Source organism: Ictalurus punctatus, chromosome 21, assembly GCF_001660625.3.
Source record: "Ictalurus punctatus breed USDA103 chromosome 21, Coco_2.0, whole genome shotgun sequence".
Lineage (NCBI taxonomy): Eukaryota > Metazoa > Chordata > Actinopteri > Siluriformes > Ictaluridae > Ictalurus > Ictalurus punctatus.
In genome coordinates this window covers 7,699,415-7,727,288 of record NC_030436.2, presented here as the reverse complement: position 1 = coordinate 7,727,288, position 27,874 = coordinate 7,699,415, and the positions used below count along the sequence as shown (strand labels likewise).

The 27,874-nt window shown below is 38.1% G+C and overlaps 4 protein-coding genes across 9 annotated transcripts in view; 1 reads left to right on the top strand and 3 right to left on the bottom strand.

Annotated features, from left to right (window-relative positions):
- abhd6a (abhydrolase domain containing 6, acylglycerol lipase a) lies at positions 1-14,033 on the bottom strand. Of its 4 annotated transcripts, XM_017450024.3 has the most exons (11): positions 13,719-14,033; positions 13,347-13,447; positions 13,074-13,184; positions 11,694-11,825; positions 7,726-7,882; positions 7,427-7,540; positions 5,727-5,859; positions 5,042-5,199; positions 3,635-3,689; positions 3,439-3,539; positions 1-1,395 (listed from the first exon to the last, which is right to left on the bottom strand). In XM_017450024.3, exons 4-11 carry the CDS (start codon positions 11,810-11,812, stop codon positions 1,213-1,215), a joined length of 1,020 nt encoding a protein of 339 aa, XP_017305513.1. In that variant the 5' UTR covers positions 11,813-11,825; positions 13,074-13,184; positions 13,347-13,447; positions 13,719-14,033; the 3' UTR covers positions 1-1,212. The 4 variants fall into 4 exon arrangements, with proteins under 4 accessions (XP_017305513.1, XP_017305514.1, XP_047005575.1 ...); XM_017450025.3 differs by lacking the exon at positions 13,347-13,447 and having other exon boundaries at positions 13,074-13,256; XM_047149619.2 differs by lacking the exon at positions 13,347-13,447.
- LOC108254752 (deoxyribonuclease gamma) lies at positions 13,379-27,509 on the top strand. 2 transcript variants are annotated; one of them, XM_047149620.2, is made up of 9 exons: positions 13,379-13,519; positions 17,059-17,189; positions 17,461-17,549; positions 17,735-17,827; positions 17,962-18,074; positions 18,745-18,857; positions 19,648-19,805; positions 20,980-21,076; positions 27,295-27,509. In XM_047149620.2, exons 2-9 carry the CDS (start codon positions 17,061-17,063, stop codon positions 27,352-27,354), a joined length of 852 nt encoding a protein of 283 aa, XP_047005576.1. In that variant the 5' UTR covers positions 13,379-13,519; positions 17,059-17,060; the 3' UTR covers positions 27,355-27,509. The 2 variants fall into 2 exon arrangements, with proteins under 2 accessions (XP_047005576.1, XP_017305517.1); XM_017450028.3 differs by lacking the exon at positions 27,295-27,509 and adding an exon at positions 21,464-21,687.
- atp6v1fnb (ATP6V1F neighbor) lies at positions 21,535-23,038 on the bottom strand. Its single transcript, XM_017450030.3, has 2 exons — positions 22,310-23,038; positions 21,535-22,199 (listed from the first exon to the last, which is right to left on the bottom strand). The coding sequence occupies exons 1-2, from the start codon at positions 22,713-22,715 to the stop codon at positions 22,081-22,083; spliced, it is 525 nt and encodes a 174-aa protein (XP_017305519.1). The 5' UTR covers positions 22,716-23,038; the 3' UTR covers positions 21,535-22,080.
- The window catches only part of LOC108254750 (filamin-B), a 69,338-nt gene continuing 65,144 nt past the window's right edge, over positions 23,681-27,874 (bottom strand). For both annotated transcript variants that reach the window (XM_017450023.3, XM_053674134.1), the window contains 4 exons: positions 27,418-27,594; positions 26,399-26,617; positions 25,623-25,826; positions 23,681-24,806 (listed from right to left, as the gene is read on the bottom strand). In XM_017450023.3, coding sequence (XP_017305512.1) covers positions 24,619-24,806; positions 25,623-25,826; positions 26,399-26,617; positions 27,418-27,594 — 788 coding nt within the window. In that variant the 3' untranslated portion in view covers positions 23,681-24,618. The remainder of the gene's footprint in view (positions 24,807-25,622; positions 25,827-26,398; positions 26,618-27,417; positions 27,595-27,874) is intronic.

Below are 27,874 nucleotides of genomic sequence, written 5' to 3'. Positions count from 1 at the left end.
TTCAATTAAAACATTTATTCAGACAAAATAACTAAAGTTTAAGGTCTAATACAAATCTTAAATGTTTATTCACCTTTACATATCACAATATAAAAAGGTGATATCTCTAATGGTATAGCACAAGTCCTCTAGTGGAGTTAATGGAAAGTTAAAAATCCAAAACAAAGGGCACTGATGTGATCTTTCGATACTACATTCAACATAATACCCGGTCAGAGCTCAAAACCAAGGATGGATTTATCTTCCAGTTCACATCCATTACTGACAAAGATGTGTGCTCATAAAGCAAAATTGTTCCTTTTAGTTTTGGGCTCATCTGAACGCAGGCTTGAACAGTGATCAGACTGAGACGCATACTTACCTGTTCACTGATCCACAGGTGCAGAAAGACAGAGCTCAGATCTAGGGATGCTTATCATTTATAATGAAGCGTTCTGTCAGTAGAACCATATACAAGCTAACTATAAGACTGTTGTTGGTGCGACTATAAATCCCTCAACCCAAACCTAGTTTACTTGGTAAATACACTAAGTAAATGCACAAGAAATGCATAATTTACTTTACATGTATGGTACATTAATATGGAAGGTGTTTAAGTAGTTACTGAATCTAGGTACCTAGTAAACAGGCATTATCAGTATAAATAACGGGTAAAAAAAAAAAAAAGTTTTGTTTTTGTATTAGAAATGTGTTATGGTTACAGCTTCAGTACTTTTACTAAGTATTCAGAACAATGTTGTGTAGGAGTGCAGTGCATCTCACATGGAAATGAATAATACACCATTATATTTCAGCACTTGTGTTAGCTTCTATATGTGGGTTTTAACACAGAAGAAATACCATACAGATTAAAACCTTATGCTGTTTCATACAATGAAGTCTTGAAAAAGTGCTTTGCAACACAAGGTACACACAAGTACATGCAGTGTTTCACTATTACCTAAAAGAATGCATGACATTTCTTCTAAAAAGTAATTATAGTATTTTTGTGAGCATTTTCTGAATTGGTAAAACCTGAAACTGTCATTAAAATGTTAGTGCCTGTGTTTTTTCCAGTTCACAGTAAAATCTTCAGTGCTTCTGATTCTAATTCTGCTAAGTCTTAAATAGTACAAGAGTGAATTTAACCCTGGTGATCTGTCCCTGAGGGTTTGCTAGAAAAATACACTTAAGATTTACAAATTTCTTACAAATTATATTATAAGTGTAGTTTCAAGAGAGCTTTTTGTTGCTACCGCTTCCCCAATTCTGCTGGCGCGTGAGGAAGTCCATGATGAGATGAGCAGTTTTCCGAGGACGCTCCATCACCACAGAATGGCCACAGTTGTCTAACAGATCGACCTGACATCCGGGCAAAGTATCAGCCAGCAAAGATGCACCAGATACATCTAGCACCTGCACCATAGTACATCCACACAGACATATGACAACAATATATGATCATACCAAAACACTTTGTTAAAACAGACATGTACAAGAATGATGTGGCTTGGGTACAAATGTTTACACACCCCACAGTTTTTTAATGAGGAAAAAGGAACATGTACCTCTACATTTGTATGTATTTTACCATGAGTCTACAAACAAAAAGACTTCCAGGAAGTTAAAAATGAAGTGAGGGTGTAGCATGCATCAAAGTCAACAAAACAAATCGTGTAAAAAAACCAATATAACACAATAAATACTGTACTTTCCTCAGGGGAAACATGTGCTCTTGACTGGCTTCTCAAAGACTGCTCACACACTACATATACAGTATATACAGTCAGGTTCATAAATATTTGGGCATTGACAAAGATATTGTAATTTTAGCTGTCTACCACAGTATATTGGAGTTGAAATTACATGTATAAAAGCTCCGTACAAGTGCAAAACCTTCAGCTTTCATAAGGGTATCAGAGTTAAAAATGTCTAGAGATGATTACAAATTTTGCATTTACATTTATTCCCTTAGCAGACGTTTTTATCCAAAGCGACTTACAAATGAGAAAGATACAAGCAAAGTGATATATCAAGCAGAGAACAATACAAGTAGTGCTACCATACAAGATCCATTAACTGAATTCCAGAAGAAGCAAAGTGCAGAGTAGAGGTGTAAGTGCAATTTATTTTATTTCCATTTGCAATCTGTTGCTGTTAACTCTCAATATGAAGTCCAAAGTGTTGTCGCTGCCAATGAAGCAAGCGAAAAAAATCTAAAGAAACCCATCAGAGAGATACATTAAGTGTGGCCAAACCAACTATTTGGTACATTCTTAAAAATAACGAACACAATGGTGAGCTCAGGAACACCAACAGGTCTGGAAGACCATGGAAAACAACTGTGGTAGATGAGGTAAGAATTCTTTCACTGGTAAAGAGAAAAACCCTTTCACAACAGTTGGCCAGATCAAGAACACCCTCCAGGAGGTATCTGTGCATATCTGTGTCAAAGTCAACAATCAAGAGAGACTTGACCAAGGTAAATACAGAGGGTTTACCATGAAATATAAAACATTATGATATAAACCTCAAAAACATGACCAAAGCAGAGTTTGCCAAAAATATCTAGCAAAAAGCCTGTACAGTTCTGGAACAGCTTACGGATAGATTAGACAAAGATCAACTTGTACCAGAATGATGGGAAGAGAAGGAACTGCTCATGATCCGAAGCACACCACCTCATCTTATGGCGTGGGCATGTGTGGCTGCCAATGGGACTGGTTCCCAAGAAACACTGAAGTGTATAGGGCTATACTATCTGCTCAGATTCAGCCAAATGCTTCAAAACTCATTTGACAGCTCTTTACACTGCAAATGAACATACTTCCAAAGTAACCCAAGGCTTTTTTAAGGCAGTAAAGTGGAATGTCTTACAAAAGCCAAGTTGATCACAGGACCTGAATCCAATTGAGCAGCATTTCATTTGCTGAATACAAAACTGAAGACAAAATGCCCCAAGAACAAGCTGAAGATGGCTGCAAGCTGAAGACCTGGTAGCGCATCACCAGGGAAGAAACACAGCGTCTGGTGATGGGTTCAAGACTTCAGGCAGTCATTGACTGCAAAGGATTTGCAACCAAGTGTTCAAAATGACAATTTAATTCATAATAATGTTAGTTTGTCCAGTTACTTTTGGCCGCTTAAAAAAGGGAATCACATTTAAAAAGTGCTGTAATTCCTACACCGTTCACCCGATTTGGATGTTAACACCCTCAAATGAAAGCTGAACGTCTTCATTTAATTAATTTCAAATTCAATATACTATGGTATATTCGAGACAGACAAAATAACAATGCCTTATAACTGTCCACATATTAACAGACCTGACTGTGTATAAGAGAATTTTCCCAGACTGTAACAGACATACAGTAAGGTCTTCCCTGATCAACTCAAGTTTATTGCTTTAAATTTGTTTCATGATGTTCAGGATGTTGTGACGTTGTGATCTAATCCTACCTGATCTTGCTTCCCCCAAATGACTTGAAGTGGTGTTGAAATGAGGTGCATGTTGTCATGCAGGCAGTGTCTGGATTTTTCTCCTACTAACTCCATGAACACTGAAACAAAATGAGAAGAATGGTAGCCACACATCAACTTAAAGCAGGCACACAGGAGACATGTACAGTACAAAAGTTCAGAGAATGAAACTCACCCTCATGGTAGAAGTTGTTGTGTGGAATACGGACTTTGACCAATCCCTGAAGGATCTGTTAAAAAAAGAATATTATTATTATTATTATTATTATTATTATTATTATTATTATTATTATACAATATATCATTTATATATATTATAAAAATCTGGACCGCCACAGCTCTAATTAAGAATGTTTGGGGTTTTTTTTAAAGGGAATGTGAAGGAACCCACTCTGCCCAATTCTACATTTAAGCCTATGAATTGTCACAACTGAAGTAGAAGACCTAGAGCAAGAGACATCTAAACACTCTAGAACATGTTGAACGTGTTGCTTTCAAGAGACCTTCGTTGCATTTATTCATTTTGTAGACACTTTTAACCAAAAGGCCTTACAGAAGAAGCAGAAAACAATCCCAACATAAAGCTTGTAAATTTCAACTCACAGATTTCCAGTCAATAATACAGAACTTTATTTAAACAGATGGCCCACAAGCATGATAAACGTTGTAATCTGGGCCACCAAATTAATTTTTAATCTGTGTTGTAAATTAAAATTGTCTTGTGGACTATAATTGAATTGAAAATTTAAAAAAGAGCTAGTCTTTGTTGGTCCACTAGGGGGCAAAATAGAGCAAGAAACCTAATTTCATTAACAAGCAAAAAAATAATATAATAATAATAATAATAATAATAATAATAATAATAATAATAAAATGTTGCTGTGAACATGTCTCTTTCCAAAACTACTACTGTATGTAGGAGTTTCACAGCAACAGGATAATTACTAGTACACAATTATGTTGTTTTATTTGTAAAAAAAAAAAAAATGTGCAATCTCATCAGTATTATGGCCTATCTTGTGTAGATTCATGACTTATAATGCAATTTCAAGGGGGAATGGTTCAAATCCTGAAATCCTGCCTCCGCCCTGTGTGTGTGGAGTTTGCATGTTCTCCCTGTGCTTCTGGGGTTTCCTCCGGGTACTCCCGTTTCTACAGCCAATCCAAAATTGTTGACTGACTGGCATTTACAAATTGTCTGTAGTGTGTGAATGTGTATGTGCGTGACTGAGCCCTGCATGGACTGCCACCCTCCCCTGTCTTGTGCCCAAGAAATTGATGGATGGGTGGAACTGCAGTCTGCTCATGTGTTTTGTAGGTGTTACCTTTCCGATTGGTTTGTGCAATAAGAAAGCACCTTTTAGATAAATGAAAACATTTATAAGGAATTTTTTGACAGTGGACTAAGTGTCATGTGGCCCGTTACTTAAAATGAGTTCCATACCCCTGCATAAAGCTGTTAGTCCCGGGATCCTGGGATTTGCTTATCATTCAACAAGATGATTCTGAAGTAGACCCCTTGTTTGTGCAAGATAAAATAATTTTCCTGGAATTCCTAAAATAGGCTGTAAAATTAAGAGACCTGATGAGGGATCTTAAAGCGCACGAAAGAGCAAAGCTTCAGCATATCCTCCATTTCCTCTGGAGTCGAGGGGATGAGAGGAATTCTTGGGACATCTGTGCTGTTCTCCAAGTCTCTCAAACGTCTCACAAATTCACTCTCCTTGGGGCATTTCAGACCTACGTGACAAAAAAGAGAGGCACATTTCTGTGTTCTTACAGGCTCTTATAATAATCCACAGTCAGACTTTGTAACACAGATGTATAGGGATGCATCAATCCAATACTGACAATCAAACCAAACCATCTCCCTGACAAGCTGCACTGGTATCAGATCAAATTACACATATCAGCCAATTCATCACACTTAGCACTGTTTTCCTTTTCTCTTCTACACCTGCATACTGTAATGGTTTTTTACACCCAGAACAGGTTCCCTTTGGAGTCTGTTTCTTCCTCATGTCGTCTCGGTGAGATTTTCCTCGTCATTGTCTCCTCTGGCTTGTTCATTAGGGATCTAAGTCTACATCCAGATTTCTGTAAAGCTGCTTTGTCTATTGTTAAAAGTACAAATAAAACAGCTGAATGTTAACCAACACAATACAGATGGTCTTCCAACATCCTGCCATCATGTCTGTGTTTTATGTAACAGAGCAAGTGAGAACATTATCAGTATCAGATCAGCGTCGGTATCACGCGATACTAACCAGCAGGACAGATCAGTGTGAGACTGGACAGATCAGATGGATAGCGAGCAGCATAAACCCCAGCTACACAACCACCCATGGATGTACCCACCAGGTGAAAAGGCTTCTTATTCAGCTTAACACATTCCACAAACTGCAGAAACAGAGCAAAAGGTAAGAAATGCAAGCAAATTCCAATTTCAGACAGTTGCACACAAACTGTGGGTTAATATGTTAAAATATCAGATTAGGGGACGAAAAAAAAATTCACAGGAATCAAAAGTTCATTTTATTTTGTATGAATTGTGCTTAACACTGCATCAGGCCATCTTAATATTCATTATAAGTGAGGCTCACACATACATTTTAAATCAGCTGGTTAAAGTTTCTCTTCCTCATACACAGGCTTACTCAGTGTGGAAAGACGCAGACATCAAAGCGTTTGTGAGTAATACAAGGACGCAGACACACTGATGAAAAAAAAGCCTCAGGCCTCAACAAGGGCATCTATTTTCAGCACAGGATTTTGGAGAGGCACATGAGTGTGAGCAGTCAGAAGGAGCTAAAATCAAGACACTAATATTGCACAGTGGTTTCTGTCTGATGCAACCTCAGTGGATAATATTAACGTTCCAGTAAAACAAAACAAAAAAAACGCTCAGTGATTGCACACTTCTGGTCAAATGAAGTATAGAAGCAGAGCTAAGAGCGCCCTATGATGGACTGATGCATTCCCGTCTCACACCCAGTGTTCCCATGATCCACTGCCACTCTGACCAGCATAACAAAACAACCCAAAACTGAATCTCAGTAAATAAATGAATGAGATTTAAGTTTTTAGCAGGATATAAGAAGCAGCAACTTATATAGACATAACTAAATGGAAAGCCAGTAGGTTTTATCCAGTATTCCGTTACTGATTAAATCACACTGTCCTAAAATGTGGTTCATTTCGTGAGCGTGAGTAAAAGGAGAAAGCTTAAAAGTGTGACATAACGTAGAAAAACAGATTGTAAACCATATTTTAGAAATCTGTTAAAAACAACAAAAGTAACATTTTACAAATGCATTTTTTTTTAATTTACACCTATTTGCAACAAACATATTATGCAAAAAAAACCCAACATTTTTTAAATAAAGGTTTTTATTTGACTCACTGTATGAAAACAAGCAATGATGGAATATAGTGTGATGAGGCCTGACACAAAGTGAAATTCCTTTTACCACACAAAAGTTGATTCTTTCCCAATAACAGCGCATCCCAACTCTTATAGCACAATTTGCCACCAAGTACAATATTACTACATGGTGTAATAGCATGCCCAAAGTGTTTTATTCCTTATGTGGTCCAGGATGTGATGATGTGATCATGGAACAATTCTTGTGGGTTTTTGTTTTCTGTAGTCTACATTATATTTCTCACTGCTTTTAATATATAATATCACATCCAAACCATCCCCATAATATATGTAGAACTGATTTTTCATTAGAAACGTGTGGTAATGTTGTGGTGCGATGTAAAAGTTTAAAGCCTGATTATGATGTGCGTTGATGCAGAATCTTTCAAGAGAGAATTACAATGCATCCATCCAATCAATTATATACTTTCCTGTCTCTAACAGGTATTTTACACACTGATAAGAAATTTTATCTGTGCTTATGAAGAGCCGAAACGTGTCACCATGAGTGCATGGACATTTGGAAATGATAATAAACAATACCTGATGTATCCTTTTGACCTGGCCTTCAATGGAGTAGTCCACTGCACTAGTGCGCGTAGTGCCCGCATGGCCAGGCATGTCAACACACACCAGATGCACATTGGTTGGAAAGAACTGCAAATATGAAAATGTGTCTTGTCAACCAATATTTTTTTTAAATTTCATTTCATAACTGAAAATAATTATCTGCATAATCAAGTGTCTGCATCATCCAATCAAACACAATACTGTAAAGGACTAACAGACTTGTTAAAGTAGGACAATTTACTGATATAATTAGGATGAGATGAAGCCCATACCTTCACCACAGCCAGCCACATGTCTTTGTGAGCAGAAAAGCCATGAAGCATAAGTATAGAAGGCCGACTGCCGGGCTTCCCACGGTGTGTGTAACAGAAGCGATATCCGTCATGCTCTGCATAATCCACCTGCAGCCCCAGTCTCCTCCTCCAATACCTGTCAAATAGAAACAACACAAAATGCTTGTTAAGCCAAAAAAGGCCAAATGTATGTGAGCACCTGACCATCATACCCATGTGTGAGCCTTCCCCAAATTGTTGCCACAAATGTGGAAGCACACAATTATATAGGATGCCTTTGTTTGCTGCAACATTAAAACTTCTCCCTTCATTGGTTCTAAGCAACCTAGCCCAAACCTGTTCCAGCATGACAATGCCCCTGTGGAGGTCCATGAAGTGTCCTGCACAGAGTCCGGGGGGGGGTTGGTTTGTATGATTGTAGGAAACAAAAATGTAAATATTCTTTGAGCATGATCTTGACGATGACTGTTGAAGAGCAGGATTTTGCTTTATCTAGTAGGATGTATTGATATTTGTATTGAAGTATTCTATAAATAAGCAGAATACATTATATAAGATTATATAAATTATAACATGCGCATCGCTTTGCTGCATCTGCGTCAGGGCACAAAACTGCTTTATAGTGCAAACAAATGTTCATGCACAACAATTCTGCAGTACAGAGTGTTAAAATAGACTCATCGTTCTGCTCCTTCTTTAGGTAAAAGTGCACCAGAAACAGAAGGCCTGTGGCTTATTTACGTTACGTTAATAAATACAAGAGGTCAGATTAGAATAAGAGAGGTGGACTAATTCGTGACTAAAACAGTTTTAGAAACCGACTGTCCTTGTAGCAGCGCACCACTCCTGAACGAGTTGTGGTGGCTTGCAATGCAGAGGCGTAATTACATCATCCCCTGTGCCCATTACAAAATGTTCAGCTGAAATATTTAAGCAAAAACCACAGGGACTTTATAATGTCCTTAAAATAGTCTGCCATTTGGACCTTGATTAGCACGAGTTGATCAGTGATTTTACTGTTTGGATAATGTATCACATTTACATTAATCAAAAGAACAAAAAAAAAAAAAAGTACAATTGGGGAGTCACTCAGGAGAATATAATGTGTTTAAGAGTATATATATATATATATATATATATATATATATATATATATATATATATATGATGACTCCACTATCAGAAAGACACTGGGCAAAAAAGGCTTCCATGGATGAGAGGCGAGCTGAAAATGCTAACCCAGAAGAACATTAAGGCTAGTCTGAATTTTGGCAAAACACACCTTGATGATCCTCAAACCTTTTGGGAGAATGTTCTGTAAACTGGCGAGTCGAAATTGGAACTGTATGGAAGTCAGGGGTCTCGTTACATCTGACATAAACTAAACACAGAATTCCACAAAAAGATCATCATAACTATGGTCAAGCATGGTGGTGGCAGTGTGATGGTGTGGGGATGTTTTGCTGCTTCAGGGCCTGGGCACCTTGCAATAATTGACGGAAACATGTTTTGCTCTCTACCAGAAAATCCTAAAGAAGAATGTCCGGTCTTCAGTCCGTAAATTGAAACTCAAGCGCAACTGGATTACGCAGCAAGACAATGATCCAAAGCATAGGAGTAAGTCCTAGTCCTAGAAGTAAGTGAAAGACTGATCACCAGTTTGGTTGCAGTTATTGCTGCTAAAAGTGACACAAGCAGATTTTAAGTTTAAGGGTGTAAATAGTTTTTCACATGGGTGATCATGTTGGATAATTTTTTTGCTTCAATAAAAAAAAATCATAAGATCTAAACAGTGTACTGAAAAACCTCAAGCCATTCTTATTTAAAAGAAAATAAACGATTTTAAGATGGAGATGTGTATTTATTTTTAATTTTGAATTCTAGAGTTAGCGTGACCTAGTTTGCCAGTTACAAAATGATTGCAGTTTATATAAGGAATGCATTTTTCCATATACGGAACTAGACATGTAATGAATGGGAGGGATGTGATGTAGTTTAATAATAAATAAGTTATGTGCATTTCTATTATACAGTGCAGCAGTAGTTCCCTGGGTTCCCAGTATAAGAAGCATACTGAGGGGGTCTTACTACACTGGTGGAAATCACAAGCCACCATTATAAAAGCTATTATATTTATTATGGAGTTATTAGCCTGCTTTACTGGTCACCTGAATTAAATGTGTCAAACCTCAATAACTGAATATATATATATATATATATATATATATATATATATATATATATATATATATATATATATATATATATATATATATATATATATAATGTGTGTGTGTGTGTGTGTGTGTGTGACATATAGTATATATATACTTCGCCCTTAAAAATACTTATTCCATAAAATTCTCTCATCCCACACAGCACTTTGTCACCATTCACTATATCACCTTTCACCCACTTCTCTTCCATGAGGCCAAAGATAAGCAGTATTAGAAGTACCTTCCCTGATCTTTATGAAAAGATAAGAGAGTGAAGTGAAATACAAGGTTCTCTCAGCATTGTACAGTCTGTAGAAGATGTTAATTTGCATTTTAGAGTTCATTTTGAAGAGTAACGACTAGACATGACAAGCACTAGTCTGCTAGAGAAAGAGCAAAGGGCACATGACAGCAAACGGGAACAAACGAAATCTCATTTATCATTTATACAGGATAGAGAAGGGATCTGGGAATGTTATGTGCAGTGAGATTATAAGTGGCTAATGGCTTAAAAATATTACTGGTGCACTGGTGCGGTATGTAACACTTAATAAAATAATCAATGCCAGGGTGGTGTGACTCGGACCGGTGCGGACTGGAGTAATAGCACTTTTTCACTAAGTGTTTTATAACACACCTTCCATCACCAACCTTTTTTTTTTTTATTAAGAAATGCTTACGGTTATATTTAATGTTGTTGAATGTCCACAAACATTTGCCTCTTTTTTCTTTAGTGCTAGAGACTCAATGCATAAATGCTAAATAAACATGAATTAGTTGCTACTATAGAAACAATAACACATTAATATAAACCTGTGATTTGTCTTGCAGACGGAACTACGGTCAGAGCAGCTGTTAGAGAAAATTAAATCAACACCTCCTGACCAATCAGCATTTAACGGCGCTGTGGTATAATGTAATTTTATCAAGAAGAAAAACATTCAGTGGGTCTAAGCAAACTACAAATAAAATATTAGGCAAAAAAAATCAACATCTCCTGACCAGTCAGCATTGGTCACCTCTCCCTCCCAGCCAACTCCATATGTCCCAGCAGTTCTCACCTGATATCCCACTGAAGCTAAGCAGAGTTTCTGGATGGGAGACATGGGGAAATCTACCGTTGCTGCTGGAAGTGGTATTAGTGAGGCCAGCAGGGGGTGCTCACCCTGTGGTCTGTGTGGGGCCTAATTCCCCAGTCTAGTCATGGGGACACTATACTGTAAAAACAGTACAGCCTGGGCAATGGTTAAGACATTGGACTTCTGACTGAAAGGTCATGAGTTCAAATCCCAGCACCACTAAACTACCACTGCTGGGCCCTTGAGCAAGGCCCTTAGCCCTTAACTAAGCTTGTATAAATTAGATATATGTAAGTCACTCTGGTCACTCCATTAATGTAATGTCTTTCGGATGAGGTCCTGACACTCTGTGGTCATTAAAAATCCCAGGACACTTCTAGTAAACCCTGGTGTCCTGGCAAAATTCTCCCATTGGCTGCCATGGCATCATCCAGGTGGATGCTACATACTTCTAATAAACCCTGGTGTCCTGGCAAAATTCTCCCATTAGCCCTTCTCCCATTGGCTGCCATCGCATCATCAAGGTGGATGCTACACACTAGTGGTAGTTGAGGAGACCACCCCCCATACTATGTAAAACGCTTTGAGTGTCTATCTATATAAATGTAACTGTAAAAAAAAATAAAAATATAGGAATCTCCATCACACTCACCAGTAATAAATCTTGAAAAGCGCTGCAGGCCAAAGCAGAAAAGAAGCCACGAAAGCTAAAATGGGGATTGCAAGGGTGCCTCCAGCGATGATGAACATGTTCACAACGTCTGGATCCATCACCGCAGTTCGCCTGTAAAACAAAAAGGAGCATTACTAACATTTGTGCATGCCAAGATTTCATAAAATGGCGCCTGCGCTGAATTTCACAGCGTTGTGGTTTCCACAGTTTATCACTAGCCAATCATTTCTTGGTGCTTCATCAGGTTTACAGAATTATAGGATTACATAAGGAACAGTGGATAATCTTTATCTCGAAAGAACATTACGAGAAGAATCCTGCCAGCCAAGGCAGCCTCCTACCGAATGAAACACTGCTACAGTGATGATGTTCAGTTGCTGTCTATGATTACAGTATTGTGCATGTTGGATATTGCTGTATGTCCTATGATCAATTGTGCAGAAATTAACTGCTGTATATCAAATATATACATAATACAAAAAGTAATGAAATGTTTCATAACATGAACAGCAGAACTGTAATAAACTCATAACCCACCTTAACTTTAATGATAAGACAGCGCAACATTTTTCAACAGTTACCTCTGGCTTGCTCATTAATGATAAATTCATACGATTAACATCTATATCCTGAATTTATTACAGCCTATATTTCTGTAAAGCTGCTTTGGGACAACGTCCATTGTTAAAAGCGCTACACAAATAAAACTGAATTGAATTTTTCCCTTCACCTGTCAGTGGTTTTAATTATTTCTTAATTATTTAACCAGAAAGGTTTCATTGAGATACAGTATTTCTTCTACCAGGGAGTCCTGGTCAAGATGGCCAGCAAAAACAAAAATGACAAAGTAAAACATAAAACCATGTCTTTATTGGACACATATACAATGAAATTCTTTACTTCTTCGTATATCCCAGCATGTTAGGAGGTTGGGGTCAGAGTGCAGGGTCAGACATGATACAGCGCCCCCGGAGCAGAGAGGGTTAAGGGCCTTGCTCAAGGGCAGCTTGGCAGTGCTGGGGCTTGAACCCTTGACCTTCTGATCATTAACCCAGAGCTTGACAGTGTTGGGGTTTGAACCCTTGACCTTCTGATCATTAACCCAGAGCCTTAACCATCACTGTCCCCCCCCCCAACTGAACAATAAACAAACACAAAACACCAAAATCTAATAAGCAATGCAACTCATACACAGCTAATTTAATGTTATGGATGATTGGAGTACACTTTTTTGCTACTGTCTCAATAATACACAACTCTGTATGAAATAATCTATATAATGTATAACGGAAAAAATATGGTGCCGAAGACTTTTGCACAGCACTGTATATGTGATTTTAAAAGGAACATATATCTTACCGAACTTATCGGTGTTTGAATTCCATTATTCAGAATGTAATGTCTATTAAAAAGAGGAATCAAATATTTATTCCACTGTTTGTTTGTTTTGCCTCTGTATACAGCAGGATCCTGTGACAGACAGATTAACAGCAGCATCAGTTCAACATCATGTTACAGCTACAGTCTGGAGCAGGTTTCAGTCTGGGGAGGGGGGAGGGAGCATCAGGGGGCAGATGAATGCACAGAGAAACAGGTGAAAGATTGCTGAGGTTGATGAGTGCAGATTAAAACCTGAGCAGAACCCAAAGTCCATGCAGGTCACGTGACTGCAGCAGCCTCGGCCACTGTACATGGCGTTCTTGTGCACGCGCATTTGTAATGTGTCTTTGAGTCTTAATTGAAAAGAAGAGACAGAAACACACACACAGCACTGCAGCTTAGAGTTAAACACACACCGCATTCAGGTAAGTCGGAGTGTCTGGAGTGTTTTAGTGAATATCCTCAGCGTTATCGCAGTTCAGTTTAGCATAAACAGATTTTTTTTAAAAAAACAACAACAACAACAAAAAACAGAAACGCGATGTTTATTTATTTTAGAATAAAACGCGGTTCTTCCACGGTTTTATCTCCATAACATTTCGTATTTGAAACACAATATACTACCTTCAGCAGTCTCCCAGGTGTGACAGGGTTTCTCTTCAAAAGCGGAATGTTCCCCCTCTTCCACTACACACACATACACACCTATATATCTATATCTACACACTTCAGCTTCTGTCTTCACGAGAGGCTAGAAGATCAGACGGTACAAGGTTGCCAGGTTGATTTAAACCTACATTTCCTACACGTTCATGCTAATAGACCACTAATAAATAACTTCCTTAAAATGATCATGTTTTTATTTTCATATGACACTTTTTTCATTATTTATTTGTTTTTACGTCTGATTGTTAATGATCCGTTAATTTTCACCTCTAATTTTCTTTTACAGATGTTTACATTTATTTTGTATATTTTTTTTCATTCGTATATTCTCACGTGATTTTTTTTATGATTAATTTGGTGGTGTTTTTTTTGTTTGTTTGTTTTTTTGTTTTTTGTTTCTTTGTTTTATACAAATGTTCCATATATTTTCATGGGATTTTTCAAAATTAATTTCATTTCACGTTATTTTTTCCCACCAAAATATTTTTTTCACACATGTATTTGCATTCATTTTACTTTTTAGTTTTTCCACTTATTCATGCGTCATTTTTCACGTGATTTTTACAAAACTCATATGTAGTGTATGTGTTGTTATTTTCATGTGAATTTTTCATGATTAATTTATTTTCATATTTGATATTTATACAGTCGGCACACGGTGGCTTAGTGGTTAGTATGTTAGCGTCACACTGCCAGGGTTAGGGGTTCGATTCCTGCCGCTGCCCTGTGTGTGTGTGGAGTTTGCATGTTCTACCCGGGTACTCCGGTTTTTACCCCGCCATGTTCCTGATGCTCCCTGGGATAGGCTCCAGGTTCCCTGCAACACTGAAGGATAAGCGGTATAGAAAATGGACGGATGGATGGATGTTTATACATGATTAATTTATTTATTTATTACATGTGATTTTATGTAAAATTTGTGTAAAATGCCCTGCATGTTTTTGTTTTCAAATGTGATTTTCTATTATTCATTTATTTTAACAGTGTAAATTTTTCCACATGTAGTGCATGTTTTTATTTCCCCACACAACTAATTCATCATGTTATTTTTACATTTTGTTTATTTTTCCTACATGATTATTTTCATGTGATTTTCTTTCACTTATGAAAGAAAGATGACTTATGTGATTTCTTTTGAACTTGTGAATGTGGTTTTATTTTTATAGGATGCTGTACAGAGTTTGAGCCACATCAATGCAATCCGTTATATAAGGCAATTAAAACAGCGGGTTTTAGAGCAATCTGGCAACACACAGTTGGACGCACGAACTAGGATTCCTGCTCGGATCTTTAAAGGGGAAGTATAGGGAAGTGACTGATGTCACTTTTACGCCGACAAAAAAAAAGAAGTCTGGCAGGTGCACAGCGTGGGTTTCAGTGTGAACAGGACATCTTTCTTCACAAGGTTTCTCTGATTTGCCTATACTTTTAAAGATTCAGCAGAAGAGAAAAACAGAGTCTGGTGATTGAACGACTGTTCATAACTGTTATAATGGAAGTGAGAACAGGAACTAACTTGTTTGGCTTACGGTCCACAACATAAAATGTAAAACAGGAGTGTTTAATAAATGAAAATTGGTCATCTTGGGAAAATTCTTGTGGTATAAGAGGAATAAAACACCTCAGGATGTGCTGTTATTGGAAAATAATTGACTTCAGGGTGGTAACAGTAACTCCACTTTGTTTCGGGCCACATCACACCACCTCGTTGTTGATTATTTTCCTATAATCGCACTCCCCATCATGTTTCATATTATATTACTATTCTATAAGGTGTCTGAAAAAAGTCAGGAACTAAAGGAAACTACATATGTGTGATTTTGTATTTATTATTTATTTAGTTATTAGTTTACACTTACAACCCCAATTCCAAAAAAGTTGGAACAGTATGGAAAATGCTAATAAAAACAAAGAGGAGTAATTTGTAAATGTACTTTGACTTGTATTTAAACAAAAACGTATAAAGACAATGTATTTGACATTTTCCCTAATCAACTGTATAGTTTTTTGAAACGTTTATTTTGAAATTGATGCATGCAATACGTTCCAAAAAAGTTGGGACAGGGGCAATTTAGGACTAATAGCGACGTGACATGTTGAAATAAGAAGGTGATGTGAAACAGGTGAGGGAGTCATCTAATCATAGTATATAAGGAGCCTCCAAAAAAGGTCTAGTCCTTCAAGAGCGAGGATGGGTTGAGGCTCGGCAATCTGACAACAGATGCATCAGAGAATAATCCAACACTTTGAGAACAACAAAGACACATCAGTAGGATTTTGGGCATTTCACCTTCTACAGTGCCAAATATAATTAAAAGAGTCATGGAATCCGGTCAAATCTCAGTGCGTAAAGTGCGAGACCGAAAACCACTTCTGAATGCGTGTGATCTCCGATCCCTCAGACGTCACTGTCTTAAAAACCGTCAGGAGTCTGTAATGGATATCCTGACATGGGCTCGGGAATACTTCAGTAAGCCTTTGTCAGCAAACACCATTCGCCACTGCATCCACAGATGCAAATTAAGACTTTACTATGCAAAGCAGAAGCCATACATCAATACTGTCCAGAAGCTCCGCCCACTTCTCTGGGCTCGGTCTCATCTGAGATGGACAGTAGCACAATCGTGTTTTGTGGTCCAACGGGTCGACATTTCAAATAGTTTTTGGACAAAACAGCCATCGTGTTCTCCAGTCCAAAGAGTAAAAGGGGACAGCAAATTTACACTGTTACACTGTACACTGACTACTTTACATTGTAACAAAGTGTCATTTCTTCAGTGTTGTCACATGAAAAGATATAATCAAATATTTACAAAAATGTGAGGGGTGTACTCACTTTTGTGAGATACTGTATACGCGAACCTTCCACAAACTGTTACCACAAAGTTTGAAGCACACAACTGTATAGGATGTCTTTGTATGCTGTAGCATTACAGTTTCCCTTCACTGTTCCATAATGAGGTTTATGTGTTATTATTGATATCTTTTACAGTCGGTAGTCCTTGTTCACTTCTCACAGAGTTGGACATTCGAATTGATGTTCCTTATTCACTGCCTAATATGGAGTTGTTTACAGACACAAACAGGATATGTGTGTTATATTTGTCTCCAGATACGGGCCCTGGGAATAATAGCAGTTTACACAGTAGTTCCTATAAACAAAGGCTTCTTCTATGAATAATGGTGATTTTATAGTGTACAGATGAGGAAGCAATAACACTGAGGAAGTGGTGACAGTGTATCCAGCTAAGGAGACTTCAGCTTCAGTTCTTTTCATTTACTGTGTCCTCTCTCACAGTAATGAAGCCCGCCGTGTTACTCCTGCTGAGCCTCGGAGGAGCCCTAAGCCTCAAAATCTGCTCCTTCAACATCAGATCCTTTGGAGAAAGCAAAATCTCTAAACCTGAAGTACTGAACGTGATACTGGAGGTGAGATTTGCTTTATGTCTCTTCAGCATTTTCTTGACTTAAATATTGTTTAAAATGTTCGACCCTGAAGAAGGAGTAAGTGGTAGAAGATGGATGGATGAACGAACCTACAGGAAGGTAGATCTCAAGTAAGAGGGTTGGTGACCACTGATTTTCTAGATGTTGCCCAATTGTGGGGTAGCATGCTCACCGCCCCACTTAGCTTACATACAGTACAATTATTCCTGCATGTGACATCATCCATAACTGTCCATTACTATTCACACTGCAGAGTATCGCCCGCTGTGACATCATGCTCGTCATGGAAATCAAAGATGCTAAGGGAACGGCGTTCCCTCGGCTGATGACTCATCTAAACAGGTCTGCATGAACCCCTAATAAACAGATTAATATACAGTGATAAAACTCTCACATCACACTACTCTTATTTCCCATAAGTAGTACTTTATACAATGGAGTACCACAAGGACATGAAATACTGTAGCAGAAAGAAAGGAAAAACTGGTGTAAAGTGGTAGTCACTGAGCAACTCATTGCATCCATAGGAAGTACAATGGAAAGAAGCATGAATACGGTTACGTCATCAGTCAGAGGCTGGGGCGAAAATCATACAAGGAGCAGTATGCTTTTGTCTACAGGTACCTTCTACTTGGATTCACAAACCAGAAACTATTTAGAAAGAACGTTCACGGTGCTTTCACTATCCTACAGCACATGTGGTTAGTGACATGTTTTACTGAACACTCGATAATCTTATTTCCTCTACACGCAGGCAGAAGTTGGTGTCTGTGAAGTCGGTTTATCAGTATCCTGACACGCAGACTGATGACATTGATGCCTTTGCCAGAGAACCTTTTGTTGTGTGGTTTTCATCACCAACTACAGGTAAAACAAACCCTGAGTTCCTCCACTGTTTAGTAACCAATGTGTTGTGCAGTTGGATGCAACATTAACATTAATATGGAATATAAAATCTTCGAGGGGGGGGTTGGTGGCTTAGTGGTTGGCACATTTGCCTCACACCTCCACCCTTATGCATGGAGTTTGCATGTTCTCCCCGTGCTTCCGAGGTTTCCTTCCCCAGTCCAGAGACATGCTTTGAGGACTGATTGGCATTTTCAAATTGTCTGTAGTGCGAATGAGTGTGTGAGTGTGTGTGCACAATTGTGCCCTACATTGGGTTGGAACCCTGTCCTCCACGAGTTCCCTGGGATAGGCTCCAGGCTTCCTGCGACCCTGTGTAGGATAAGCAGTATGGAAAATGGATGGATGCAAATCCCAGTTCTTAACAATTTCTTTTAAAAAAATAATAAAATAAATAATAATTGTTATAACAACAGGTAATATGTTGCTACCTGGCTACTACATAATTTACCACATTCAGCATACTGGGTATATATAACAGGTATAATGAGAAGACGACACTTGCCCTCAGCAACAAACACAATACAAACGTTTTACTTGTAAAATTTTGAACTTTTTTGAAATTTAGAATGAATTTGAATGGCCGTAAATTTGGCAACATGGATTTTTTAATTTATTATTATTATTATAGAAATCAAGGATTTTGTCATCATACCCATTCACACCCCTCCAGAAGCAGCAGTTAAAGAAATAGATGAGCTGTATGATGTTTACCAAAATGTCTCTCAACACTGGCAATCACAGGTAAAGTACATCAATGCTTTATGATACATTTTATATACACCTCTCGAATTCTCAAATCTGATTGGTCAGAAGGTGTTTCATTTTCTATAACAGCAGCTCTGACAGTATCACAGGTTTATATTAATGCACTCATTCTAGTACATTATGGTTTCTATGATAACAACTAGTTCAAGAGGACTTGTGTAATTGTTGATTTTCTGTAAGAAGTTTATTTGAAATTTACAAAAGGAGTCTCCAGTGTTGGCACATTTGTTTGTTTGTTTTGTCTTATTAACTTCGAGAGGCAGATGAGGGAATGGATGTTTATAGCTGCTATACTGTAAGCGGTAGCAGGAACTAACATTTTTCCCACAATTAAATTAACTATGGATAAAAAGAACATGTCCTTCTTTAGTAAATAAAAAAAATGTGGTATAAAAGGAATACAGCACTTTAGGATGTTTTAGGAAAGTAAGCATATACTTTATATACTGTACAGTTTACAGTTATCCATAATATATACATCTATAAAGACTATTACTCTATCAATCTCCTTAATGTAGAAAATATATATAAATTCTTCATTCTACAAGGCTTGATTTTTGTTTTTTTCGTGATGTTTGGACGGTAGAGTTTAGAGGTCACATAAGCTGAAATAAGAGATACCTTCCTCTGAACAAGTGTAACTGATCTTTCATCACTTATTCCATGCAACTGGTTACACACACACACGGTCTCCGATTACTCCTCCAGTTCAACGCTCAGTTCCTGTTTCACCTCTGTCCTCCCACCTGACATTTCTTTTCAACAGAATTTCATCATCATGGGGGACTTCAACGCTGCCTGTGGCTACGTCCCTAAGAAGGAATGGCGTAACATTCGCCTGCGCTCAGACAGCAGTTTCGTGTGGCTAACGCATGATAAACTGGACACTTCAGTCAAAGAGTCCACGAAATGCGCTTACGACAGGTCAGGAATTTAAAAATAAATAAATAATTGAAACCTACAGACATTTGTTTTGATGACCCCAGTTTTTCCTTATATGACAAATAAATAAAAAAAATCCTGCTGATATTCTGATATAATCATTGTCATCAGTTCCATTATTTGGAACCTGACATAAAAAAAACAACTTATAAAACAGAAAATCTCATAAAAATAACTCATCAGTGGGTCCTTTCCTCACTCTGAGTAATATGCTTTAAGATGAATAAGTGAAGTTATGACTGAGACAAATTTGTAAGCATGAGACTGTGTTAATTATTTTAGCATATTAATTCAGGACAATATATTCAGTTCACAATTTAATAATAATAATAATAATAATAATAATAATAATAATAATAATAATAATAAAACAGTGGCTTAGTGGTTAGCACATTTGCCTTGCACCTGCGGGGTTAGGGGTTTGAATCTCGCTTGCAGGGGTTTCCTCCGGGTACTCCAGTTTTCTCCCCCAGTCCAAAGATATTCATTGTATATTGATTGGCATTTCCAAATTGTCCTTACTATGCAGAATTGTGCCCTGCGATGGGTTGGCACCCCGTCCAGGGTGTCCCCTGAGTTAGGCTCCAGGCTCCCTGTGACCCTGTGTAGGATAAGTGGTACAGAAAATGGACGGCTGGATGATGATACTATTCCCACTACTATTGATGATGATAATAATAATAAGGGTGAGTTTGGTTAATGCAAATAGGAGTCACAAATGTTTTTCTTGTTAAGTGTTCGAACAGATAAGCATCATCAAGTTCCCTCTAGTAAAAAAATAAAAATAAAAAAAAAGTCAAATAAAAAAATCAAAAAAGTTTTGATTTAATGATTTAATTCTATGTCATACTTAAGGTTTTCATTTGAGTTACTCATAATAATAATAATAATAATAATAATAATAAATGTTACTTTTTAAATTGTCATTTAAAAATAATAAAGAATCTTATTACATTAATAATAAAACAAGGAAGTGAGAATTACATACAATAAAAGATTTGGGATTTAAAGCTAATAAAACCTGGCTCATTACACAAGTAAAATTTAAACTAATGCAATCTAAACATGTATGCTAACCGTCTGAAATAAACGTCTCTGAAGTTCATCATCTAATGTATTTGAGTAACATCCCATGCACACGCTACGTTTCCTACAGGGTCGTTCTTCACGGAAAGGCGATGATCCAGGCCGTCAAACCGGAGTCGGTAGATGTGTATGACTTCAAACAGGCGTTTGGACTCACTGAACAAGAGGTACAGGGATTTTCATTCCCCTCATTCCAAAAACAACATAGATACAGCTTTCTGGCTAGCTACAACTACAGTAGAGGAATAAATGTGGGCCAAGTATTGATCCTGGAGGAATAACTGATTCATGTTGTGCTTTTAGAAACAAATTTGCTGATAAAATACTGTCTCAGTTAAATATGTAATATAGAAGCATTCAAGAATCTGGGATTGAGCATACTTAAGTTTCTTTGGAAATTAAGTGTTTACTATTACAATGCAGCTGTAGCAGTAGTTGTGTGTGCTATAAGTTTTGAGAGAGAGAGATTATATATAAAAATATAATATATAGATAGAGTTGTAGTAGTACCACCTTTCACTTTTTTTTTTTTTCCTCTTGTTCCCTCTTCCTAGGCCTTGGCTGTGAGTGATCATTTTCCTCTGTGTATTACTGTAAACGCAGCTCAGAGGAAAGGTTGACAAGATTAGTCTCTAGACCTTTTATTCTTTATAATTAAAACATTATACATTATCTATACATTAACTCAAAACTAATCATATGTCATGTGAACATGTAGGTCACGTGTTGAACCAGTTTGTTTAGGTTCATGATTATTAAAGTGAAACAGTTCTAACTACTCTGTTCCCCCCCCCTAAGAAAGGCAACCTCAGGGCTTTTATTTCAAAAGGTGATGCATGTTAATTATAAACCAGCACAACTCAGGTGTTTTGTTTAGTGGTTGCTTGGAAACAGTAGGTTGGTGCTCAAAGTTCTTGCCTTCACCTCCCATTAATTTAATCCCCACATGACAGATCAAATTTCATTACAGAGAACTTCAACAAGAATAATAAGTATTGTTATAATATAGTTATATAATACAGATTTTAGACACTTAAATGTAATCCAGCCAATTTTTTTTTTTACCATTTCGCAGCATAAGTAGGTACAAATTCTTGGTATTTAGTAGCAATTATGTGGAAAATTTATTTCTGTGGCAACAGAGTGATCCTGGTCATTTTGGAAAAGTTGGTCACCCAAGGTGATCAGTTGCAGAGGGGATATTAAAAATACCATTCCTGGCATAGAAAGTGCTCCTGACAACTGCCGATCTTCCATTATCTGGTGATTTGTAGTCATGTCCATAATTACCTGTCAACACAGTTAACAATTCTGCAAATGAAAGCAGTTAGAATTTTTTTTTTTTTTTTTTAAACAGAATAATTACATTTCATCAAAACCAAACTCAAAGACTTCATTACCTAATCTCCACCCGTATTCCCACGAGGACAATAGTGGGTAGTTAAACCTTTCTTCAGGCATCTTCTGTACACGTCTCTTCAGGTATTGGCCACGTCCTTTGCCTTCTTTGGATAAACCATTATAAAGAATCTCTTTGGATTGAGGACTGACTGGTCGCATCAGAGGAGCTTCACTGAGAGCAGGCTGTAGCACTGGGGCTTCCTTCTTCTTCTCCGGAGCTTTTACTACAGGGGGAAAAGTGACTTTAGAGGCAGTGGTCGGATTCACAGTCTTGGATTTGCGCAAGGCGAATCTGATAGGATAGTCCTTGCCATATTTCATCTTCCAGTTGAGCCGTGTGTACGCCTCTTTCATGATCAGCTCCCGGTAGCTGTTTTGGTGCTGGGTTGTTAGTAAGGTCCTCATTCTCAGGCTGGAGTTAATGTGCACTGGCCTGAGACTCTCACTCTGGTTAAAGGGAAAGCCAAGAGCAGTTTGTCATTCATGCTTCGCCTGTGGTCAACCAATCAGAGGTCTGATCCTCTGCAACAACAAAGTGCTGACAGAAAAACAAAAGGAGATCCATGCTGACCCGGAGTGGAGCAATAGAGACTCTGCTAGTTCATATTCAGTTCCTTTGCACAAAAGAGCTACAGAAGTGACAATGTTTGGGAGTCATGGAGAATAGTTCCCATTTGGGTTTTTTTGCAAATGCAGTTCTTACATTAGCCCAAATGGTGGCAGTGGCTTTCTGTAAAGGCCACAGCCTAATGTCAGGTTTAAAAAAAAAAATAAAAAAAAAAAATAAAATAAAAAAAATAAAAAAGGCAGCATGAAAGAAAGTCTTAATACTCCAAAATAAGTGGAAATGAAAACTGCTCCTGATTAAAGTGGATCAGAAAATAGCACACTTCAACCAGGAAGCACATAAGTAATGGAGATCTGCTTGAATGGAAGGTTTGTACCGCACATGGCAATTTAATTTATAACTGCATGGTGGGTGTTGCAGGGAAACAGACTCATGGCACAGGACAGTCCAAGGTTTCTATATTTAGCCTTGCACAGCATAGCACAAAGAGAACACAAGCTTAAGTCATATCTCCAGCCTTGGGTTCCTGCCAGCTGAAGAAGAAATTTCTAGCTTAAAATGATTAATGAGCGAAGATTTGAAAATGCATGCGTGCAGGCTGATGTGAAATTGGAAAAGCCTCTCATTTGAAGCTGATCGGAGTCTACATTCATTACACGCTAAACCATGGTGCTTTAAGAGTCACCCAAGAAATTGTTGCTGGTCGCCTGTAGATACAAGAGCAGTGTTTAAGGTCGCTCGATTAATCACATCACGCTATTGTGTAACCAATTTTACACCACATTGTGCACCACAAGACAACTTTTTTTCTCCCCCTCTTCAATCTTTATTCCAGTTTGTTTTAAATTTCCACATGTACATTTCACATTAAGGCACCCTGGACTATGAGAACAATAATAGCATAGCCCTTTCTGCTTTTAAAACATTAAGGAAAAAAAAAAAGGAGACACTATTACCTTATCAAAACTAGTTAGATAAGACAAATACCAGCATACATGAAAATCCCCTTGTAAATTTGTCACTGTAACTGCTAAGAGCTGAATTCTCTCCAATCTCCACCCACGAAAGTCAGACAGAACACTGAGTGTACATGAAGAAAAAAAAAATGGGTTGTGGAAAAAAAATTAAAATTACATTGTACAAATGCTGCAAAAGAGGAAAAAAAAAAGAAAAGAAAAAAAAAGGTGGACTACATGCATTCTTCATGCACTTTCCAAATCACTTTGCTATTCACATCTTACCCAGCTATTGGATTAAATTGAAGACAGTTTGGATTAGATTATGATGCACCTACTACTTTGAGTGAGTGAAAAGAATGGAAAGTCTGTTGAAGTGGTTCAATCTGAGAATCTGTGGAGCCTCGTTTGATTCATGAACATGTAAACAAATCACAGTAGTCCAGGTTATGCAGCAGGTACGAGAATCAAAAAATAATGACAGTAATGGAAATATAATGAGAGTCAAACAGACAAAAACAGCATCAGTAGTAAATAAGATTTCAAAAGGAATGGAGATTCTTCAAACTGACACCTGAATCCAAATCTGGTTTCGTGCCCCTGGAAGTTGTGGAGAAACTCAGTGGTAAAAACACCAAATCACAAAAGGATCTTAAACAGTCCACATATCACATGTACAAAATACAAAATCGAGTGCAAGTTAGTCATTGATATGGGGTGTAATTAAGTGGTAGATGGTTTGGCTGTTTTCTGTTGCTCCCATAATGGTTAATTCGTGTCAGGTTTAAGGCACAGCAATATGGAACGGCGAGCCCGGGATATGTTCCTCGCCCCACTTCACCGCCAGAACATAGTTTCCGCGCTCCTTCAGGACGTAGCTGATGTTGTACTGCATGCTGCCCATGTGCTTCACCATGATCTCATCGCACGGGGTCTGCGGTCCGAGAACTCCTACCAGAAGCATGTTCTTACCTAACGCACACACACAAAACAATACTTTAAGATTTAATGCTACTTTAAGTGCAATACAAAAATCCATTTTCTGCACTAAAACATAAGGGTAAAAGCAACGGGGGGGGGGGCGGCAGTCTAATACAATGCAATGTAGAAATCGCTCATCTAATAGTTTGTCGAACCACCGTTTGCTTTTATAACTTGTTCCCATCTTGTTATAATCTGAACAACCAGGTACCATACACCACCGTCTTCAAATCAGGTCTGGAGATGAGGTATTTCTGTTCATTTATCTGTTCTGCCTTGTTACAGGATACATCCCCATTTCAAAATATTGGAAATCTTAATTCTTTTTTTAGATGAATAATCTAAATCATTATAAAATAATCTAAAATACTAAAATAATCATTTCCCTGTTCCTGTAATAGTTTTAGTTCAACATCCTTGCCCCCCCCAAAAAAAGGGAAAGGATGGAAAAGAACCCCAGATTAAAAATAGCCTAGAAAGCCTAAAATCAAGGACCATGTGACTTCAGACAAATTAAAGCTTTTTAAGGACCCAGAGACACTTTGGATATTCTTCCAAGGAATCTTTAAAGACATCATGTAAATACAACCAGATAAAGCTCTGGGAACCAGAAGAGGTACAGTGTAAAGTGCAGATTAATAAATGATTAGCCATCGGTGTGGGGGGGGAGAAAAAAAAGAAAAGCTTTCAGGTTCTGTATTAAGTACTGCCCCAAAATACAGAACAAATTCACATCAATTATTCAACATGCCTTTAGAGCAAAGCTATTCGAAAGAGTCACGTGGATGTCTCTGCTTTGTTGCTCACCTGCTTTGCTGCAGTCCACAGAGAAGTTGGCTTTCTGGCCCACGTAGGCCTTGCTGAGACCTGGACCTCGACTGGTCACTTTGCTGGCATCAGAGGCAGTCCTGGGCATGGCATTGGAAGAGTTGGCACTGATCGCCCTGACTGCAGGATCCAGCGTCAGTGTGGAGGTCTCGCTAGCATTGGTCACGTTCACAAGCCTGGAGCCTGAAGAGAGAGAAAAATGACGTGTGCTTCACAAATAATGAACTGCTAACAGGTGTAGCTGAAACTGCACTGGAGAACCACCTCCGAATACCACACTGCCTGTGAAAAGAGAAATCCTCTTTGTACGTCCTCAAATCCTTAGTGACCATCAAGGTTTAACAAACCCTGTGAGCAGTACAGTACGGCCCCAAGTGTGTGAAAACTGAACACAGAACCAATCCTGTTAGTCAGAAAACACTAATTCAACGCATCCTCAACGAGGATGACAACGACGATGCACTGTGCTGCTCTTGAGAGCTCATCTCGAAAAAACAGTGGTAGGAGACTACCCAAACTTCAAATATTAATTATAAACTAATATACCAAGTAAACAAAGTAATATACTAAAGCAAGTCATTTCCACTACAAAGCAAACACATAACTATACAGAGAACCGCATCTAGAACGCGCTCCAAGATTCTTGCCACTGGGGACTACTTCCTGGTCAGGGAGCTGTCCATCCAAATCTCACTAGCCAATTAATTATCATTTTTCATTAAATAACGAAATTGGAGGTACTGATGTGTCCATACCTGTGACTTTGGCCTTGAAAGGACTTCCTGTGATGTGATTAGGGCCGCCGTATTTGATGCTGATCAGATAATTTCCAGGAGCCATTGGTGTGTAATGCACTCTAAAGCCCTCAGGACACTCCTGGCACTCGAGCTTCACTTTCGAAGGTCCTTCAACAGTCACTGCCAGGGAGCCTGGTCCTGCTTTGCTGGTGTTGATGGTGAACTCTGATTGGGTGCCTGGGTAAAGTACATGAGCAGGGATTCTGAACAATAATGCCACAACCAGGCTGGCAAATACTAGGCAAGGCATGAAAACTTTCACATATACACCGTTTACCGAGCCAGATAATGCCTACAATGTGACTATAATTAGACCAGAGCAGTTAGAAAAATATATACTTTTGCTTCGGGTGGAATAGATGATAAAGTTAACGTGTTTAAATCATTGTGAAGCAATAAGCAGTGTTCAAACATTTTATACACGATTAGAATTTTTCTTATCCAGCGTGCTAACTAATGAATTTGTGATGTGTCCACCCCTGACTATGAATGATTTTACACTAACATGATACCCAGATGTGAATTCCTAATCCTTAAATCCTTGCAAAACGATAAGGATACCAAATTTACACGTGGAATACAAAGTCTATCAAGACATGCAGTAAAGGTTAACAAGAGATGCTTAAGGTTATTTGATAGCAACATAACGTCATTTTCTTACACAAAAAGCAATGAAATTCCAGCAGGCTGGTTTTTACCCCATGACTTGTAAAGAACATGTTATTTGGAGAACTGTGCAGACTTGATCTTAAAATTACAGTAAATTGGACCAAGTTAAATGTTTGAGAGCACACATCTAGGCTGCTGTCTCACGTCTCCAAAAACGTATCATTTATTATTTTAATTCTCTTTAGCAGCTGGAACCCACGTCCAAGTCTTGGGTCATCAGCACACGGACCCCACAAACTGAATAAAAGAAACAAAACTCCAGGCAAAATGACTGATATCCAGAACTGAAAACGTTCGGGAATTGTTACCTGTAGTTCCTCTCTCTAGTCCAGCGCCGTAAGCAGTGACAAGCCCGGCGTCTCCGCCCTGTCCTGGCTCCCCGACTCTCACCTGGAACGGGCTGCCTGGGATGTGCGTGCCATTAAACTTCACGTCGATGGTGTGGATGCCGTTCTCTCGTGGGATAAAACGAATGGCATACTTGTCTGGAGAAGGACCAATGAAACAGCTAAGGCAACATGAACCGTTCAAAAGATGAGCTAACTAAAGAAAACGTCTGCCAGCATGTATGAAGAGACAAAATGGGGGACACACCAAAAAAAAAAAAAAAAAAAAAAAACCCCACCAGGTCTCTGGCTCAAACAAAAACACATTTTTGCTAAACAGTGTACTTGGATGAAATTTAGCTCATGTTAAATTTCATTTTTCAAAAGCAGCACACATCAAGTTTTCTGATTTCTTTATATTTTGTCTACTGGTCCCCCA